The sequence below is a fragment of the Acanthochromis polyacanthus genome, chromosome 8, assembly GCF_021347895.1.
Source record: "Acanthochromis polyacanthus isolate Apoly-LR-REF ecotype Palm Island chromosome 8, KAUST_Apoly_ChrSc, whole genome shotgun sequence".
Lineage (NCBI taxonomy): Eukaryota > Metazoa > Chordata > Actinopteri > Pomacentridae > Acanthochromis > Acanthochromis polyacanthus.
In genome coordinates, this window is record NC_067120.1 from 13160670 (window position 1) to 13181361 (window position 20692).

The following is a 20692-nucleotide window of genomic DNA, read 5'->3' on the forward strand; positions in this document are numbered from 1 at the left end:
TAGTTAAGCTGCTTTGGCTTTGACACCTGGACTGGAGTTTGAGAACGATGACTCAGTGTTATTAATTTCAACCAGGTGATACAGAGATTTGTTTCAGTCAGGGCCGGTCCCTGATTTGGTTTTAGAATAAGGTCATTGCCAGGAGCTGCCTGGTTACCCCGACACAAAACACTCTGACACACACCCACAGTTGCCTAACAGGTTTGTAAGCAGGAAGCAGGTACAGAGACCGAAATACTGAGACCGTGTCCTGCTCAGAGGGGCTTTATCGTCTGAAAATCTGTTTTTGGAGCAGACATTCCAGTAAGATTTTAGTTTCCGGATTGAAAATACTTCTGTAAGCTTCTGTTTTTATGGCCTCTTTGCACACAACACCAGAGACCTTAATAAATAGTTTGACTTGGGGTTTATGAATCAGACTGGCCGCTGTCGTAACGTGTAGTTAGCAGGCAAAACATGATTGCACATGATCAGGTCATGGTCTTTGCATAGAAACAGTCTAATTACCTTCATCAGCGGTCAACAGCAGCAGCAGTTCTGTAACATTGATTTGTTCAGCCTTATAAATTAACATGACAAAAATTATGCTGTTACAGTCAAATACAATGAGACAGTCCAAAAGACATTAAGATCATTTTCATAAAACAAGAATATTACAAGAAAAGTTGACTGAACTGGTGATTAACTTTTCCCCTGGCAACATTCAGCAGCCACCAACTCTTCTGTCTTGGGGAAATATCTGCAAGGAGCAAATTCACAAATTCATATATTCCTTCTAGACAGGGACGAAAAGACAGTTTTTACAATATTTGTTTTAGTTATTTCACTGGCTATTTACTGCTTCATTTTATACTATAAATGAGCATTTACTACTCTGATATGAAGGCACTCTAGTCACACATTTGCATGAAATAGATAAACCCGCACCCATGTAGTTTTCCCTTTGATTAATTTCCACCTCCAGTGACCTACCTTCGATAACAGATCATGATCATCACCAGCACAGCGACACCACCAATCACCACGATCACTGCAGTGACGATAGAGACAGGAGACAGCGAGGAGGACTCTGGATCACAGAGAGACATGTTGAGGATCAGAACCGAATGAGTGTGATGTGTTGTACAGGAAACAGCAGAGTAACGTGTAATTAATCTGAACCGACCTGAGCAAATGAAGGAACCTGGTATGTTGAGACACTCTAAGTGTTGTGGACAAGGAGAGATCAGGTCTTCACATTCATTGGTATCTGCAACAATCAGACAAAACAAAGAGACCGATGAAAAATCAGTTTTGTTTCTGGAAGGGAGAGGTAGCTGTTCAGAAATATGTTACTATATTTAGTTTAATTCCATCATAGTGAACATTGACTATGTCGTTTCAATGACACTTGTCAAGAGGTGGGATATTTTCGGCAACAAGTGAACAGTCAGTTCTTGAAGCAGAAATACTGGGCAAGAATCTGAGTGACTCTGACAAAGGCCAAATGGTTTTGGCTAGACGATATGTCCCAGCATCTCTAAAACAGCAGGTCTTGTCGCGTGATCAAGGTCGCTGCTAAAACTCATTGATGCACCTGGGAGTGAAGGACGGCCTGTGTGGTCTGATCTCACAGAAACTGACTGAAACCTTAATGCTGGCAATGATAGAAAGAGCAGACAGTGCATCACAGCTTCCTGCACATCCTATGTCCTCTGTACTGGACATTTGTTTTTGATCTTTTATATTTTGACTCATTAGAGCTACCCGACTAAGTCCTGACATGCTTAATAGACGACATCCTGGCCTTTCCAATGATATCTCGAGTGATTTGGTGGGATGAGGGGAACTTTGTTTTCAGGCTGTGACAAAATGCAAACGGAAGCAAAATGCCAGGAAAAGAGAAAAGTTAAGATATCGTTGTTCTACCTATCATCATCATATTTTGTTTATGAATTTGTCGGGAATTCTAAACTGGGGTCAGAGTTCAGTTAAACTTTTTGTCAGGAAAAATAATAGCTCCTGAATGTCAGCTGTTGGGGTTAGCTAATAGCTAACTAGCTTGTTAGTTCTTTGTTTACATTCAAATTTCTGCCCAAAAACTCATTTCTTTGTGGGGTAATAAACATGTTGAATGTAAAATAATTAATGTAATAAATAAATAGTTATTATTATGTTTCATTCAACCTCTTATTTTTTTACACTATTGCTGTTGAATTTAGTTTTTAAAGTTTCATTAGAAAATAGACTTGTGTTTTCTTGTCGGCCTATTTTGATTTCGAAGTGTTGCTTTTTTGCTTTTTTTATAGTAAAATTGTTCTGTTGTCTCTAAAATGAAAATTTTTTTTATATAAAATTCTAAATAGTGAGTTGTTTTAGCTCCAAAAAAGCAGTAAATCACAAAAAAAGTTAGATTGAAAGATACTGTTTTCCCTCGGTTCTCAGGAGGATATGGAGTTGTGTAGCTTCAGACCAATCCGAACATCCATGCTGACCCGTCCACCACTGAAAGCTCCTACAGTGTGATTCTCTGGGCAGTGTTCTGCCAGGAAACCTTGGCTTCTGCCATTCATGAGCAGCTACTTGACACCACTTCATGGTAGTAATATTCCCCGATTGCAGTGGCGACCTCTTTTAGCAACAGAATGCTTCCTGCCACGCTGCAAAAAGTACCGGAATGATTTAGAGAACATGGCAGAGAGTTCAAGGTGTTGACTCGGCCTCCAAATTCCCCTGATCTCAATCTAATCCAGCATTTGTGAGAAATGCTGGGATAAATAGTCTGTTCCAAGCAGGCTCCAGGTCAACTTCTGTGGAGTCCAGTGAGTCACAGATGTTCCGGCAGCACGAGGGAGACAGACATAATATTATACAGGTGGTTTTAAACCTGTAAAACCCACTTTGACATACTGTCTATCTATCTAATCTGTGAGATTTGTTTTATATATTTATTCTTTTTAATTTTTTGGCTAATTTTTCTTCTATATTGTTTTTGTTTGATTTTTTGCTATTTTTTTTCTATATTTAGGCCTCACAGGGTTAACGTAGCTGATTGTTGTGTACTGTATAGAGCTAACTAAAGTGCACTGGTCACAAGAAAAAGTTAAAGAGGTGTAAGACATTTTAGAAATATACAACAATTGGAGCTTTTGCTTTGTATACAAAATTTCGAGGTTAGTTTTCCTAGTTGGCATGAAATTAATAACTTAGAACTTTCTGAACTTCTCATCCACACTAGAACAAAAATTATGATGTGAGGCTTTACATGAAAATTGCAGTGAGATTGTTTTGTTGACTTCAGAGTAAGCATGAACTTTGCATCTCAGAATTTAAGCTAACACAGTCAGAAAGTCTTTACAGAGCTTAATTCCGCAGTTGAGGGAAATCGTGATGCATTAGACCAGGCCTTGGGTTTAATCTCTGTACCTTGACATGTTGGGGGCACAGGGCCCCACTGCTGGCTGCTCGAATCACACTTGATAGATGAAGAGCCCAGCAGCTTGAAGCCTGAGGCACACTGATAAAGAATCACGGAGTTACAGAGCACGGAGTAGCCGGACTGAATCCTGGGTATCGGACCGCAGCTGGGGTCTGGGAGAGAGAAGTCTGTGAAAACACAATCCTGATTTTACACTCAGCATGTCTGTATTTCCACTTCCTCACCTGACTCTGGTTCTTTCCAGGGACTGAGGTCGAGGTGGGGGATGAGCGGGTGGGAACAGGCCAGCATGTCCTCTGGACTCTCTGTTCGTGAGAACGGGTCGGCAGGGACGTGGGTGATGTGGCTGTTGTCACAAATGATGCGGGACAGAGAGATGCCATGCAGGTGTCTCCTCTGGGTGCTGGTGAACACTCCTTCCCGCTCCCACCAGAACCTTGGCAGAGAAAGGCAGATCTAGACTTCACTCCTTGCCCTATAATACTAATCATTTTGTTTTCGCTTCAGTTGTACCTGTCTCCGTCTCTCAGTGCTCTGAACTGTCGGGCCAGCAGGCAGGACAGCAGCGGCCCGACTCGGCCTCCAGGCAGAGCAGGCTCAGAGATGGCTCCCACCCACACATCGATGTTGTATGGAGTCCCGTATAAACGTTGGAATTTGTGAGCTAGAGTGAAGTTGCCAAGAATTTCAGCCAGTTCGGATGTATTGGTGGGAACAGGAAGGCCGCAGAACCTTCGCCAAGAAGCGTATCCTGAAAGAGTATGAAATTAAATATCCTTTACAGGAAAACAATGTACAGGTAACAGGAGGAGATAACTGCAAGTCAAAGCAAAATAAAAAGAAAGCAAGTTTTTAGATGCAATTTAAAGAATTCTTTGAAATTTTCTGTAAGGATTTTCCAGACTAGGAACGTCAAAAGCATCAAGCATCAACAAAACTGACTGCGTGATGAGATGCAGCCAGATCTAGGTGGCTTAGCACCTCAGCAAATCCTTTTTAATTCTAAACTGACAAGTAACACTTATCCATACAACTTTTCTTTTCACAAAAGAAAAATTGTATGTTTGATTTTTAATCATTCACATTTGGTTTGTTGTTCCTGAATTTGATTTGTAAAAAAAAAAAAAGAAACATGTCTAGAGGAGTCTGCAGCCAGCCACAGACCCAGTAGCTTCACCACATTACGTAGCCTGTGGTATACCTCATCTGACCATGCAGTAGCATCAGCTGCAACACATATTAGAGATTACTAAAATACTATAGATGATATATTAGCTTTAACACTACTAAAATAACATTCTCTTTCTTTGGTTTATTTAGTCATCCATTCATTCATTCATTCATTTATTGGCCAAAATTCAACAATTGAGGATTTGTGTCATAATATCAGCACCTCATACAGTGGCACCAATCTATGAGTAGTGTTAACGTAAGTCTCCAAACACCATCCATCCATCCATCCATCCATCCATCCATCCATCCATCCATCCACCCACCCACTACAGGGTTACACATAGAAATGAACAATCACACTCACATTCATGTCCGGAGTATTCGGAGAAAACCCACACATGCACAGGGAGGTCCAGGCCGGGAAGCAAACCAGAAATCTTCTAGATGCAAGGCAACGGTGCTAACCACTGAGCCTACATAATGCTAGTACACAATGTGCTAGCCTATTTTTAAAAATAATTTCATTCTGAAGTAACAACCAAAACATACACAACTGAAAATTGCACCGAAAGACAATTATTCCTTTGTGAAATTATTAAGAAAAAGGATAATGAAAGTTTCAAAATCATTTTTCATCTGATTCCTTCTGATAATGTGAGTTAAACAAAGAACTGCAAAGCATCATGTGGACTAGTGGGAAACTGGGCTGCTAATAAACTTACATCCAGAACTGTTTAATAAACTAAGAATTAATATGTAGCATTTAATTATTACAAAACAACAAACATAATTTATTAGACTTTGTAATGACTTGTATCTTTTCTATTATGAAGATCAAAATGCTGTAATTACTTCTTCACAATCCTAACTAAGTTTTTTCTCTAATATTGTTAAAATTTAATTCAGTCTTAACCCTAAAACACAGTTGTTTTTTTGTTACATGCTCTTAGTCATTTCTGTTAAGTGAATAAAATAAGTCAGTTGAAATCTTAACGGAAATTCAAATATAAATAGTGAGGAAGTGAAAAAAAATTCAGCCTGACTGCAGAAGCAAATTGTTGCTGACAGTCAGCAGAGGGCTTTCAGAGCAAAATGATAAAGTCACTGTGCTGTGATGAAATTAAGACAGCTGATTACCCGGCAGGCCGTGGTCCCGACCCCTCTGGAGGTTAAGAGCTCCGAGATCCAGCGGCATCCCTCCCTGTGCCTGAAATAGCCTCTCCGTCAGCTCCTCCACCATCATCTGACCTGCAGTCTGCAACTTAGCTGGAGACAGCAACAGACCACGCAGCACAGGGTCTATCCCCCCTGAAACACCAGGACAAAATGAAGACACAGAAGGACCCACATGTGATTTAAATACAATGACGACAACGTTCTTTACCTTCCTGCACAACCCTCCAAGAGGCAAACAGTGAATGATGCAGTGGCAGTGGGGGATACTGGGAGTTCATGGTGTATCCTGGGCCCAGCCGGGTCACCACTGGCTGCACCGTGACGTGGGCAAAACGGAATGCAGCAGTTGCAAATATGTTAGCAATGCTGGGATCCACATCAGGATCATAGCCCTGGTAGGGAGGCATCAGAAGAGACATGGCGCTCTCACCAAGGATCCGCGGCAGGTAGTGTTCCCACGTTAGGATCTGGAAAGATCAAGAAAACAACCTGGAATGATGAGAATTCTAAAACGTGGCTGTGGAAGAATATCCAGCTGAAACTGCTGCCGATACCTGATGGATGGCTCCTATGATCTTGCGGGCCTCTTGGTAGAGAGTCTCAGGGCTCCAGTGAAGGTTGAGAAGGTGCAGCTCTTTGACCAGTCGGTTGTGTTCTCTCAGGAAGAGCGTGTGCAGCGCGATCAGCCCCAAATGTTCATTGGCTCTTGAATCACCTGTGAAACATTGACTGTGAAGAGGAGCTGCACTGAAACCTGAAAAGAGCAGATGATTCACTACATTCATTCACTAACTCACCAGCTTGGAAGCAGGAAGTGGTGTTGTCTCTGTGCGCAGATCTGTCTGATGAGGTGGTGGAGTTGCGAGGACCACAAGGGTCCAGGTGAGCCTGCAGGCGGGGCAGGAAGGGCATGTAGGCCAGATCCTGGTCTGAGTGCTGGGAGTTGAGAGCCATCGATCCCAGAGGGGACGAGTTGTTTCTAAGAACGGAGGCCAGACTGTTGGTGCTGCCATACACCATGCTGGCATCTACAAACGAGGTGATGGCGTTGAGCTGCTCCCTGTGGCGGTGAGGCAGAACTCCAGCACCACAGCTGGGAGCAGAGCGGAAAAAAGGCATACAACTCTGGATGCCATGGCGAGGATCAGAAAGTGGGATCTAGAAAAGAAAGTTTTATGCTTTAAATTGCTGCTGATAGGGAAAACAAATGTTTTCTTTTTTTTTTACCAGAGTAATTCATTATCAGGGAGAGACTCACCACTTAAAAAATCCTGAATAGAAAGTTAGAAGAGAACTGAGTAATCGCTATGATGGAGGTTGTATTTCCTCTCAAAAGCAAATCATTGGCTTTGTAACAGTCAAGAAACTGGTGAAAGTAAAGCCCTTTTCATTTGTAACACACACAATAGTCTGCAAAAATAATATTTAAAAAAAATTCACATCAAATCCTAAAGTACGACGAACGTCCAAAATGCAATTTCTAAGTCTGGTAGAACATTAATCATTTTCTTCCAAATATGTTAGATTTATATCTAGTGTACACTCAAACTTTTTGCACACAACCATAATGAGAAAGGTCCACATCTTGGATTAGATGGAAAAGTTGTTACAAATGATTACAACCGTCACTTTCTTTTATATTCTGGCTTTATCCTTGACATAATTTAGTACTGGCCAAATGTGATTTTTTGTTTCAAATGAAATCAGAAATATATATATATACTGTTACATATATCATCCATCCATTCTCTATACACCGCTTTATCCTCATTAGGGTCACAGGGGTGCTGGAGCCTATCCCAGCTGACTCGGGCGAAGGCAGGGGACACCCTGGACAGGTCACCAGTCTTTCACAGGGCTACATACACAAACAATCAATCACACTCACATTCACACCTACAGGCAATTTAGAGTAATCAATTAACCTCAGCATATTTTTGGACTGTGGGAGGAAGCCAGAGGCCCACCCTGGGATTTGAACCAAGGATCTTCTTGCTACAAGGTGAAAGTGGTAACCACTACACCACTGTGCAGCCCCCTGTTACATATATTTAAACATAAAAACTTGAAATTGCCGAGTTTTACAATTCTACAATTCAACAATTTCATTTAGCAGACGCTTTTGTCCAAAGCAACGTACAACACAAGCAAGAATTCAGACAAAAGGAAAAACCTTTAGTAAGTGCAAAAAGTGCTTCAAGTGCGATTGGTCAAAGGTGTTGCCATCAAGTTGCAGAAGAAGTGCCAACCACACACCCCCCCCCCCCCTTTTTATTTATTTATTTTTATTATTTTGAATTTTTTTGTTTGTTTTTTTTGTTTGTTTTTTTCAACTTTGTCAGCGCTAAATAAGTGCTGGGTTTTGGACCACCTGAATTATTCTACCCCTAAGGTGGAGTCAGATTAAGTGCGTAGGTGTTCTCTGAACAGTTGAGTCTTCAATTGTCTCTTAAATGTAGAAAGGGACTCAGCAGAACGCACAGACTTTGGTTGTTTGTTCCACCATTTGGGAACAACAGAGGAGAAGAGTCTGGCTAGAGATTTCAAGCTGTGCTGGGTTGGAAGCACCAGGCGTCTCTCACATGCAGAGAGAAGTGGGCGTGAAGGGGAGTAGACCTGGATCAGGGAATCCAGGTAGGCTGGGGCCGTTCTTGTAAATGTTTTGTAAGCCAGGAGGAGAGTTTTGAATTTGATTCTGGCTGCAACTGGAAGCCAGTGAAGGGAGACGAACAGGGGAGTGACATGAGCTCTTTTGGGCTGGTTGAAGACCAGACGTGCTGCTGCATTCTGGATCATCTGTAGAGGTTTGACTGTACATGCAGGGAGACCTGCCAGAAGCATTAAACTATTCTACAAGTGTTTCCCAACCTGCAAGTTGTTGAACCTTTAGCATACTGCAAGATAAACTTAAGTACCAAAAATTAAAAGGATACCTTTACCAAACAGTTTCCTCACTGCATGACCTCTTCATAACTCATCAACAGGACGTCACAACTAGACATTGCTTTGTTTTAGGGGATCACAATGGGAAGCACTGTTTCTGAGGTTTACTTTACAAACAGGAAAGTGCTGATGGAGTTTGCAGGTGATATTTACAGCTTTAGTTTACTGTATGCTGTAAGTCTTTAATGTGAGCACATATTAGTGTACACACTAAGACCACATGATAAGAGACAGAAAATTAAAACACCTGAGAGCAGCAGACAGCGAAGCGCACCTGTATGGGGAAGCAGGGTGTGTCTCGGCTGCAGGTGTGGGTGCAGTCAGCTCCGGCCTTGAATGTGGCTCTACTGGGGCTCTGAGGCGTCAGCACCACGTCGTGGTCGATCCACTGACCCCAATCCACCAGCAGGTGGGACAGAGTGGAGTCCACAGAGATGTTGTCATTGTGAGTGAACAGCACTTCCTGTGACACGAGCCGCACCTGGACCACAAATAAGACGAGAAATGATGGAGTTAAAGCACCTGAAAGGACGGAGGGGGCCTGAGAGCTGCTGCACGGCTCTTACAGGAGGCAGGCTGAAGTTGTGGTAGGTGTGTTTGGGCTCCCAGCCTCGAGGCATCCCCCACACGTCCTCGTACTCTGGAGGCAACCAGCGGGAATACGGGATGTTTGCAGCACCCCATCGTGGATGTTGTCTGAACACAAAAGGGAGACAGTTACCTAGAAACCACAACAACATCTTTTAAGCGCAGCAATATTCTGCTACTACATCTTTTCTATGTCAGCTCTGACCTGTTGTTGCACTCGCCTGTGATGGATCTGTAGCGCTCAGACAGACAGCCTGTCTGACAGCTGGGTGTCTGCAGCTCAGCAGAGCAGCCTGTCACCTGAAGAACATTCTCCACGTCCCCTCCACTCAGCAGCTCTGTGGGAACAAACAACAAAACCCAGATGATGATGATAATACTTAAACAGTTAGAAAACACGTCATCAGAAAGACACATTTTTTACAATATGCTCCTGAAATGTAATTATGTATTTTCAAAGCATCTTTAGAGGAGCTTAATTCTGAGACTGTTGGGCTTTTTGACTCTTCATAACTTCTGTACAGTTACATTTTCCGACACAGTGTGAAGTACTGCAAGTACACAACTGCATATTCACAACAAATTTGTGTGTGACAGGAGTAAGTTCTACAATTTTCGATCTGCACAAATACTGTAAGGTTTCATAGCTTTAATGGCCTTTTGAAATAAGTGTAACAGTGATGCAGCTGAGTGGATACTGACGAGGAAGTTGCATGCACTAAACTGTCTCCTGAAACAATCAGAAAGATGGTATTACCTAAGTGTGGCGTGGAATTAAATGTTTATATCATCCTTAATTAAATCCTTGAAATTGAGTAGAGAAATAATCCTTCTTACAGGTGCAGAATCATCCATGCGTGGTGTTATAGAGCTGCTAACTACCGTATGGCTTTGGCTGCATCATGGTGTTGGTGTAGACCATCTCTCTGATCAGCTCCACTGTGTTGTCCAGCAGTTCAGCAGCTCGGATCTGAGCTCTGGTTCTGGAATCAATCTGTTTAAACTGAGCCAGCAGGTCACTGGGTCTCAGAGCGCCTTCGGACAAAGACTTCTTCACTCTGGAAACATTGAGAGCTTTGTCTTTTAGTGCCTCGCAGCTTTAAAATCACAATCTGTGTTTTGCTGTGAGTTTGAGATATTTCTATGTCAGACCAAAACGGAGGAATTTTACCTTTCACTCGTGCGAGCATAAGCAGCATCTGTCAGCTCAGTCGCCCTCTGAAGAGCCTCATCAACGTATACAGAACCCAGATACACGGTTTCTGAAATTATCACAAAGGAGAAACGATGCGGTTAGAAGCGCTCTTTGGTATTTGCCATTTTGGGCAATAACGACACAGAAATCCTACCTGAGGTGTTGTCAGATACACTGTTCAGTGAAGCATGCTCAGGCAAGGAGAGCAGGACAACAGCCAGTCTGAGCAGAGACACAGACACCTGAAACAAAAAGACATCCCAATGAATAAGTTAAGAACTGCTGAGTAAAATGTATTTCAACTAATAAGCAGAAACTCACCATGAGTGCTGCCTCCATCTAGATCCTGTAAACTGTTCAATGAAGAGGAAGCACTTCAGGTTTAGAAGACGAATGACGCTCACAGTGTCTTGCTGCTGCGCTCAATTTGACTCATCTTGAAAGTCAGCAGGTGTAAGCATGCGTGTGCAGCTCCAAGTGTCCAGGTTGCTATGTATACACTGGCGGCGGGGCCAACAGGTATGTGCAGAATCCCCTTATCTGTCCTTCTGGTGACAGGAACGCAACATCAAACACCGGACTCACCGCCGCGACCTAATAACCTTTCAAATCAAATTTACTCCTCCGCTCTCACCCATGATGAAAACCCTGTCAAATCAGCATTTCAAATAAATGAAACAACTCTACCCATCCTTTGAAAGAGCAGAGAATCTATGACTCGCTGTAGTGGACCAATCAACCAAACAAAGAGGCAGTTGAAATATTAGATGTCACGGTAACTTTAGTAGCAGATTAAAAAGTCAGGCTTGCTTATTATTTTTAAGCGGCTAAACTGAATTTCACAATGACAGCAAGGTCAGTTTTGATTATTTTTTGTGACAAGTGTGTCTCTGTGTCTGCCACATGCCAAGAGTTTCAATCTGATCGTCCCGGTGCCAGTGACACAGGCAGGTGGGTGAGCTGGAAGATGAGGGAAGCAGGGATTTTGGGAAATGACAAACTAAGAGTGAGGATGAAAAGGAGAAGAAAAAAAAACACAGGCTCAGACAGAAAGGTCTCAGTGGTTGTATCCAATGTGAGCCACTAAAACTCAAATGTGAAGTGCCAGGATTGGACCTGCCCACTTTCTCCTCTTTGATGCTCCAGGTGTGTGATACTATCAAATGAGTCATCAATCCCATTTCATTACGCTGTTATTAATATTGTCTCTGTTGATCCACATTACCCATCATCTGCTGTATGTGCAGGGAGGAGTGTTGATACTGTAGAAATCGTCTGTTCTCAAAAATGCGACCAAATATTTGAGATACAGTCAGATTAAAGACCAGTTGACCCCAGTGGCGGATCTTCTGTGAGGGGCACGGGGGGCAGTGGTTCTCCCGTGATCTGATTGGCCACCCCATGTGCCCCCCCCCAAAAAAAAATAAAAAAAAAAAATAAATAAAAATAAAAAATTTTCGTTGGAAATTTACATTTGTGATACTCCCATTTCCGACGCTCATGAACGCAACTTCGTTGTCCGACTGCACTAGAATGCACCAATGACGTTAGTTTGATCTTTTGATTGTATTTGGTTTGGATTTGAAGAAGCTTTGAAGACATTTCCTGATTCTGGAGGAGAAGACGAGCAGCATTGTACCTTTGCGGTAAGAAGACTATGGCCGTTTCTCAGTACGTAACTGTCCGTACTTGGTTCTCAAGTGCATCGAAACTGCATCGGACCAGGCTAGTGTGCATAGATATGAATCAGTAGATAGATATATATCTATGACTGCAGCTGCCAGTAAACAGGAGGGTTTCATTAGAGAAAGTCAGACACAGTCGCACAGACAGACATTACACCTCACACTGAAACGGAGGTACAGCTCTGAGTCTTGGACAGGATTTATTTTCAAAGCTGCATGTGTGACGGTAATAATCCGTGCCAGAGCAGACCTCATTAGCACTTCCGCTAGCTCGGCTAACTTCCGGTCACTCCATGGATGCTGTTATCGGTAATGTAGCCAGAATATGGATAAATTTTTCGTTTGGGCTTGACAAAGACGACAACAAAAATAATCAGAGCAAGTGGAGCAGCTAGCCGACGCTATTACAGTTTGATTTACATTTTCAAAGTCACATTTTAAAAATCATGTAATTTTCCCGTAGAACAAATCACAGCTTTTATTTTGTCAGAGAAACCTGGAAACGTTGTTTATCCGTAATTCCGCTAACTTGACTGAACGTGGGCTGCAGTTCCCGTTTTTTAAACATCAATAAGATGTATAAATACAGATGGATTTCATATATTTTACTATGCAGACATTTTTATTGATGTCCAGTATATTTTATAGACAAACATATTTTATAGAAATATTAGAAATGGATTTCTGTTTCCTCATAATAATTGAGTTAATGCCATTGTGAGACATTAAAGGATTGTTTTCTTAGGTAAATTAATTTAAGGTTTAATTGACTGAAATCTTTGTTGTGTTTCTTTCAATTTGAAATATCTCGGTTTAATTAATACGGCTCAGTCAGTTACTTTATATATTATTATATATACTTATTCAGTTTAACACTAAATGACGCATCAGTTCATTGAGTATTTCAGAGCCACTTTTTTTCTTTTCAATTGTCTGTATTTAAAGTGAAAAAAAGATCTATTAGTTAGAACATGGTGAAAGTGCAGCTAAAGTCAAGTAAAGTTAGCAAAACTATGGATAAGCAACGTTTTCTTTTACTTCCAGAAAAATAAAAGCCTTGTAGTGGGTTTACATAATTCACCCACGGAACGTTGGGAGTGATGGTTGTGTGTGAACACGGACTGTTTAGGTTGTTACTCTTCATGTTGTTAAGTTACGTTCCACATGTACTGAGTGGCATTATTCTGTCAGCTGATGTCAGTAAAGAGGTTAGCACCTGCTTTTGACACTCCGCCTCAGACTCCTGTTCTTCGGCACTACATTGGTGACCCCGACGTCAGTCCCGTTGAAGTTTCAGAGACTATACTGACTTTCGAACATATCGGCATGGCTAACCCCGCCATCCTGAGACTGCCGGAGTTTTGGGAGACGTCTGCAGCCACATGGTTCGCGCAGGCGGAGGCTCAGTTTGCCCTCCGGGGGATTACTGACGACGACTCACGCTACTACCACGTCGTGTCAGCGCTCGGGAGCTCCACTGCAGCCAGAGCGGTGAGTTTCATTACGGCTCCCCCCGCCCAAGAGAAATATGCTGGGCTGAAAGCTTACCTCCTGCGGCTTTTTGAACTGTCACGCTCGGAACGAGCACGACGTCTCCTGGCTATCCAGGGCTTGGGGGACCGAAAGCCTTCTGAGCACATGGAGATGATGCTGAACCTACTGGGCGCGGAGGAGCCGAATTTCCTTTTTATCGAACTGTTTTTGAGACACTTGCCGCCGCACGTCCAGACGGCGCTTGCTAACACGACTATCACGGAGCCTCGCGCGCTGGCCGAAGAGGCGGACCGATTCTTCTTGGCGACCCAGCGCTTCGCCCCGGAGGTTCTGGCCCCGACGCGCAGCCACGCGCCGCCGAGCGCCGGCGCACCCGCCGGTAGGAGCCGCGCCACCACTGACAGCCGTGCAGGCACAGGCCTGTGCTACTTCCACGCACGTTTCGGCGCAAAGGCTAAGAGATGCCGTTCCCCTTGCAACTACGGCACGGGGGGAAACGACAAGACCTGCACTCAGTAGTGGCCGTGAGTGCAGGTCCAACGAACCGGCTGCTTTTCATCAGAGACACTCTCTCCGGGCGCAAATTCCTCTGTGACACGGGCGCCCAGAGGAGCGTGATTCCGGCTTCGGCGGACGACGCGGCTGGCGGAACACACGGCCCGCCATTAACATCTGCCAACGACGCCCCCATACGGACGTATGGCTTAAGGACTGTGGACCTGTGCTTCAACGGTCAACGTTTCACATGGGACTTCGTTACAGCCGACGTTTCTTTTCCCCTACTCGGTGCTGATTTTTTGTGTGCCCACGGGTTGCTCGTGGACGTCAAGAACGAGCGCCTGGTGGACGCACTGACTTTCTCCTCCCTGGAGTGCGTCCGAGATGTGGGGACGTACAACGGCCTTTCCGGCGCGCTCTCTGTGGGGGACAGTTACCAACAGCTGCTGAGTGAGTTCCCCGGCCTTACTCGGCCCACCTTTTCTGCCGCAGCGACGGGACACGGAGTGGAACACCACATCGTCACCGAGGGACCTCCTATCTATGCCAGACCCAGGCGGCTCGACTCGGTGAGGTTGGCAGCGGCTAAGTCAGAGTTCGCCAACATGGAGCGCCTCGGGATCATCCGCCGTTCGGACAGCCCGTGGGCTTCGCCGCTTCACATGGTCCCGAAGTCGGAGGGCGGTTGGCTCCCATGCGGTGATTACCGCCGTCTCAACGACGCCACCACGCCCGACCGCTACCCCGTCCCCCACATTCAAGACTTCTCTGGACACCTGGCGGGGAAACAGGTGTTTTCCAAGGTGGACCTGGTACGGGGATACCACCAGGTTCCCGTTCGCCCTGAGGATGTTCCGAAGACGGCGGTTGTGACGCCTTTCGGTTTGTTTGAGTTCCTGAGAATGCCTTTTGGACTTAAGAACGCGGCCCAGTCGTTCCAGCGGCTGATGGACTCAGTGTTGAGAGACATGCCTTTTGTTTTCGTTTACTTAGATGATATCCTCATCGCCAGCTCTTCCGAGAAGGAGCACTTGGCTCATCTACGGACCCTGTTTACGAGGTTGGACCAGCACGGCCTCATTATTAACTCGGCAAAGTGTGTTTTTGGGGTGCCGGTTATCCAGTTCCTCGGTCACCTCATCAATAGAGATGGGGCCGCCCCCCTTCCGTCGAAGGTGGAGGCCGTGTCGGGATTTCCCCGCCCACGTTCGGCCCGGGGACTTCGAGAGTTCCTCGGGATGGTCACATTCTATCATCGGTTCATCCGACGGGCTGCGCATATCTTTTGCCCACTGTACGAAGCCCTTAGGCACAAGAGTCCGAACCAGGACATCGACTGGACGTCCGAGAGGTCGAGGGCGTTCGAGGACATTAAGACTGCGCTGTGTCAGGCCGCTTTGCTTGCCCACCCAGCTCCCGGCGCCCCGATCGCCCTCACCACCGACGCATCTGACTTTGCCGTTGGCGCTGTGCTGGAGCAGCGGGTCAGGGGTGCCTGGCAACCACTCGCCTTTTTCAGCCGGCAGTTGGTCCCGAGGGAGCGCAAATACAGCACGTTCGACAGGGAGCTGCTCGGCGTCTGGCTGGCAGTCCGCCACTTCCGGTTCCTTCTGGAGGGCCGTGAGTTTACGGTCTTTGTTGACCACAAGCCCCTCACGTTCTCTATGTCCAAGTCTGCCGAACCTTGGTCTGCCCGCCAGCAGTCTTTCATTTCCGAATATACCACGGACATCCGCCACATCTCTGGCAAGTCCAATGTGGTCGCGGACTGCCTTTCCAGAGCGTTCGTCAGCACAGTCCATTTAGGGCTGGACTACGCCCGCATGGGGGCGGAGCAGGCTTCCGACCATGAGATTCGGAGCCTGAAAGCCTCGGACACGGGACTGCGCTTAAAGGAGGTCGCGGTTGGCGACTCGGGTGCCCGGTTATGGTGTGACCTTTCCACTGACCAGCCCAGGCCGCTTGTTCCTGTTGGTTGGCGGCGGGCTGTTTTTGAGGCTGTGCACGGCCTCTCCCATCCTGGCAGGAAGGCGTCTGTGCGACTGGTGGCTCAGAAGTTCGTCTGGAGGGGGCTGAAGAAGGACGTGCGATCATGGGTCGATTCGTGCGTGGCTTGCCAACGTGCCAAGGTGCATCGCCACACCAAAGCCCCGTTAGAGCCGTTTACCGTCCCTGCCAGGAGGTTCGACCACGTTAATGTCGACCTTGTAGGCCCCCTTCTCCCCTCCCATGGTTTCACCTACCTCCTTACCATGGTGGATAGGACGACCCGTTGGCCTGAAGCCGTGCCCCTCGCTTCAACCTTGTCCACGGACGTGGCCCGTGCGTTCATCGGGACGTGGGTCGCGCGCTTCGGAACCCCCTCCAACCTCTCCTCAGACCGGGGCGCGCAGTTCACCTCAGAGATCTGGAACGCGGTGGCCGACGGCCTGAGGGTCAAGTTGCACCGCACGACGGCCTATCACCCGCAGGCTAACGGGTTGTGTGAACGGTTCCATCGCTCTATGAAGGCTGCCCTACGTGCCAGTCTGACGGACGGCGGTTGGGTGGACAGACTTCCCTGGGTCATGCTCGGTCTCAGGACCGCCCTCAAAGAAGACCTGCAGGCCTCGTCGGCCGAGCTCGTCTATGGACAAGAGTCATTCCATCTCATTTCAACAAATCTGAGGAAATTTTGTTGCATGACCTCCTCTGATCATCTCCAAACTTTTTTTTTAACTATCCCAACATAAGAATAGATTACTTGCAAAGTTTTAACATCATATGATTGCTATTTGCTAAGTTATAAAATATTTAAATCCCTATTTTTCCACTCGGAAATTGATATGTTAGGTAGAAAGGCTTGATTTAGGAAGATAATACTGGGAACTGACTGATGATATAGACTTACAAGTGATCTGAAGGGTTCAAACACCTTAACAATAGAGCAGGAAAAAAAAAATTGGAATGAATATACCCATTTCTCTGTGGTACAGGGCAATTTAAAAATTTGGCGAAAATGGCATTTTTCAAGAATTTAGGCATTTTTTTCACAAATTTTAATAAGTAACAAGGTTCATATGTTATAAAAATCTCAAAGTACCTTAAAAGTTCTCTCTAACCTAAAAATATCCAAGAGCTAGCTAGTCTCCTTAGACCTCAAAACGATGCCTATTTATGAAACAGACTGAAAAACACCATACATATATTGGCACAGAAACCAATGTGGGACATGGAGTAGAAACATGAAACTTTGTCTGTATAACAATAAACATCCGAATAATTGATATCTGAAGTATCAACATTGTTTCTTGAATCCTTCATGGCCAATTTAACCAAGAAATGCACTATGTTTTATAGGCGTTTTTTTAGGAATTCTAACTAATATATTGCAGTTAAAATGAGTTATATTGCCTTAGGTCCCATGTAAAACATGTAATTTGTCCCCAACTTATCACACCACTATTTCTGTCCTTTGAACTGCTTGAATTTCTCTGAAATCAGGCCATCATCTGCACCAGATATGTGGTACTGTCCACCACGGCGTGTTGAAGGAGCAGTGATTGGACAGAGGATGTGGGCTGTAGGCACCCACACTACGTCATCCTTTCTAGGCCATGTGAACTTCTTGCTGGGACCTTTTGGGTGCATGAATTTCACTTGCAAATCTTCAAATTCAGCTGATAAGTCAAATACGATACCGAGGCTGTCCTGAGAATGCAGTCTGGGAGTGATGCCATTTCTTCTTATTCAGTTACTGTATGAAAGAAAAAACAATGTCTATATAATAATTAACTTCAGATATGCCCTTTGTAACTTATACTACGATGCTGATGCTTCAGATTCATCTTTCATCTTTAGTTGGTCATGTAAATGGTTCCTAAAAACAAAAACGAGGATCAAAATGTATAGTAAATTGATTCAGCAGTTGCTCATCTTTGGCACAAGAAACAAATATGAAAGTAAGTTCACACATACTTCACACATACTAGTTCCTCCAAAAAAAATTTGAACCGCGTACCATGTATCCCACATGCACTTTTTAATGCCTAAAGTTAGGCTATTTTGGGTCTACACCTGAGTTCAACAGCCTATAAATCAATAAATAAGCTTTATTTTAATGTTTTAAAACTTTTACCTTATGCAACTTTCATTAGTAAAGAAGAAAATTCATTCTTTCAATGTCTTTTCACAAGAATAAGTCCTAAAATAGAGGCATGAAAAACCCAAAATAAAGTCGCCCATGAAATAATAAGGATATTTTGGGAAATTCCACAGTCCAGTATTTTTTTATTTTCATTCATTTCTATACTTTTCTCACCAGAAGGGTAAAAGTTTTGGAAGGGGAAAAAATTCTGACCATGTAAAAGGAGTATAAATTGCTTTTTTTAGTAGTTTAAAACCCTAAAATCATAGGCGAGGATTAAGTTTGGACTGACTATGGGTATTAGATTAGATCATTACTGCTTATACAGTATGTTTATAACCATAATACTTTGCATTTGTTCATAAAATTACCCAAATAAAGCCCAAAAAAATTTTTGGGAGGATCTGAGAAAGTGGTGCAACAAGCATTTGTTGAATTGACATGGAATGACTCACAAGTGTTTCGAGTCCCTGGGGACTTCATTCCGGAGGCCACGTCCGCTTGGTCGGCTGCCAGGCAGCGGTCCTCCCTGTTGGAGGCCGCAGGTGCTTTCGCGCCTGTCCCCACATCGCAGCACGGCACTCCTGCCTCCTGTGTGCCTCCCGCCCTGCGTTCGGCGGGTTTTGTGTTCGTTCGCCATGATGCCCACCGGGGGCCTCTGCGCCCCCCCTACGATGGCCCGTTCAAGGTCCTGCGACACGGGGATAAGACTCTGGTTGTGGACGTTGGTGGACGGGCTGAGACTGTGTCTGTTGACAGGGTTAAGCCCGCCCATGTGGACGTCTCTGGGCCGTTGGAGTTGGCTCGGGCTCCGCGCAGGGGCCGCCCCCCTCTTCCCCGCCCCGACCCGGTCCCCGTTTCCTCTTCGGGATCGTTGCCTCCCGGTCCGGTGGATTGTTTTGTTTCGCCCGCCTTCCCCCTTTTTCCCTCCCTCCCCGCCTCTGCTGTGCGTACCCGTCGGGGTCGGGCCGTTGTCCCTCCTCGGCGCGCGGACTTTGACTATGGGTGAAGTCTGGGGGGCTTGTGTAGTGGGTTTACATAATTCACCCACGGAACGTTGGGAGTGATGGTTGTGTGTGAACACGGACTGTTTAGGTTGTTACTCTTCATGTTGTTAAGTTACGTTCCACATGTACTGAGTGGCATTATTCTGTCAGCTGATGTCAGTAAAGAGGTTAGCACCTGCTTTTGACACTCCGCCTCAGACTCCTGTTCTTCGGCACTACAGCCTCATATTTGCTATTTATTAAAAAAATCACTAAAAGCAACACTTCCCGTTTGTTTTAGTTTGTTGGTATTTATCGGTGGAGCAGCAGCACATTTTCCACAGACAGTTTTACTGTCTGTTGTCTTGTTTTAATCAGTTTTCAGTTCAGTAATTCAGTCCTTCAGCTGATTGGACCAACAGACACTGAAGGACTAATAAAATAATAAATGATAATTTACTGATTGGTGCCGGTTTTAATACACTTTATGTTCAACTTCAAAACCTCAACTAAGGCAGTATGTGTAGCAGCGACAGCAGAAAGAGGTCCTCTCTGGGTGGAAGAACTGCGTCCGAGTGGCAGCTCCCTTTCTGCTCTTACCTTACTCACTAAACCCCAACTGCTGCGTGGTCCATCAGGATGACTTCTTCAAGCCCCAAGATCAGATTGAAGTTGGTGAAGATGGCTTTAAGCAGTACGATGTCATCACTGCTCTGGACATGGACGCCATGATGAGTACGATATACGTGTGGCTGGAGAACCCGGTGAAGTTTGAGAAGTCTCATGGCGTTCATAACACCCTGGACACAGAGATCATCTCGAAGTCTGACCACAAGGAGGAGACTCACATCCTCATTGTGGAGGGCTTCCTGCTTCAGGCCTTTGATGGACGTGCTAAACCAACGTTACTTTATTTCCATCCCATATGAAGAATGCAAAAAGAGGAGGTGCTCTGGGAAGTACACAGTGTCAGACCCCCCCCGGCCTGTTCGATGGCCACGTCTGGACTATGGACCTGCGACACAAGAACATCTGCTCACTGTGAAAGATTACGGAGAGCAGGTTTTTGTGACTTCTATGCAGAACACTATGGTGTTTGCTGAGCTGTGAACTATTAAATGACTTAAGAATATGGAATACTGCTACTGTTTATTATTGTTCTCTGGTTTACTATTAAATGTATAGAGTGCTACTTTCTGTATTTTGTTGTATTTTAAAATTTACATTACTGCACAGAACATTTCGGATTATTTTACCACAGATCAAAGGTACAGATTGTTGTTGTTCACTGTGTATTGGGTAGTACTCATTTTGATTTAGACTCATTAGTATACAGAACCCTATGATGTTTCTGGTTTACAGCTGAGAACTAGTTGCTAAAAGTACAGAATATTATTTCTTATTTTAGGT

General features: G+C 44.9%; 1 protein-coding gene across 2 annotated transcripts; it reads right to left on the reverse strand.

The window, feature by feature from the left end:
* Positions 1 to 25: 25 nt before the first annotated feature.
* epx (eosinophil peroxidase) lies at positions 26 to 19533 on the reverse strand. 2 transcript variants are annotated; one of them, XM_051951524.1, is made up of 18 exons: positions 19251 to 19533; positions 10815 to 11041; positions 10648 to 10735; positions 10470 to 10560; positions 10181 to 10356; positions 9504 to 9636; positions 9277 to 9406; positions 8985 to 9191; positions 6565 to 6925; positions 6322 to 6482; positions 5976 to 6234; positions 5729 to 5899; positions 3932 to 4169; positions 3643 to 3854; positions 3406 to 3570; positions 1166 to 1249; positions 973 to 1069; positions 26 to 739 (listed from the first exon to the last, which is right to left on the reverse strand). In XM_051951524.1, the coding sequence occupies exons 2-18, from the start codon at positions 10830 to 10832 to the stop codon at positions 682 to 684; spliced, it is 2649 nt and encodes an 882-aa protein (XP_051807484.1). In that variant the 5' UTR covers positions 10833 to 11041; positions 19251 to 19533; the 3' UTR covers positions 26 to 681. The 2 variants fall into 2 exon arrangements, with proteins under 2 accessions (XP_051807484.1, XP_022053576.2); XM_022197884.2 differs by lacking the exon at positions 19251 to 19533 and having other exon boundaries at positions 10815 to 11903.
* Positions 19534 to 20692: the final 1159 nt, after the last annotated feature.

Coding starts and splice junctions, on each gene's coding strand:
- epx (XM_051951524.1), bottom strand. Junction 10,357..10,469: donor TATGCTCGCACGAGTGAAAG/GTAAAATTCCTC, acceptor CAATGTTTCCAG/AGTGAAGAAGTCTTTGTCCG. Junction 6,235..6,321: donor TCATAGGAGCCATCCATCAG/GTATCGGCAGCA, acceptor TGATCTTTCCAG/ATCCTAACGTGGGAACACTA.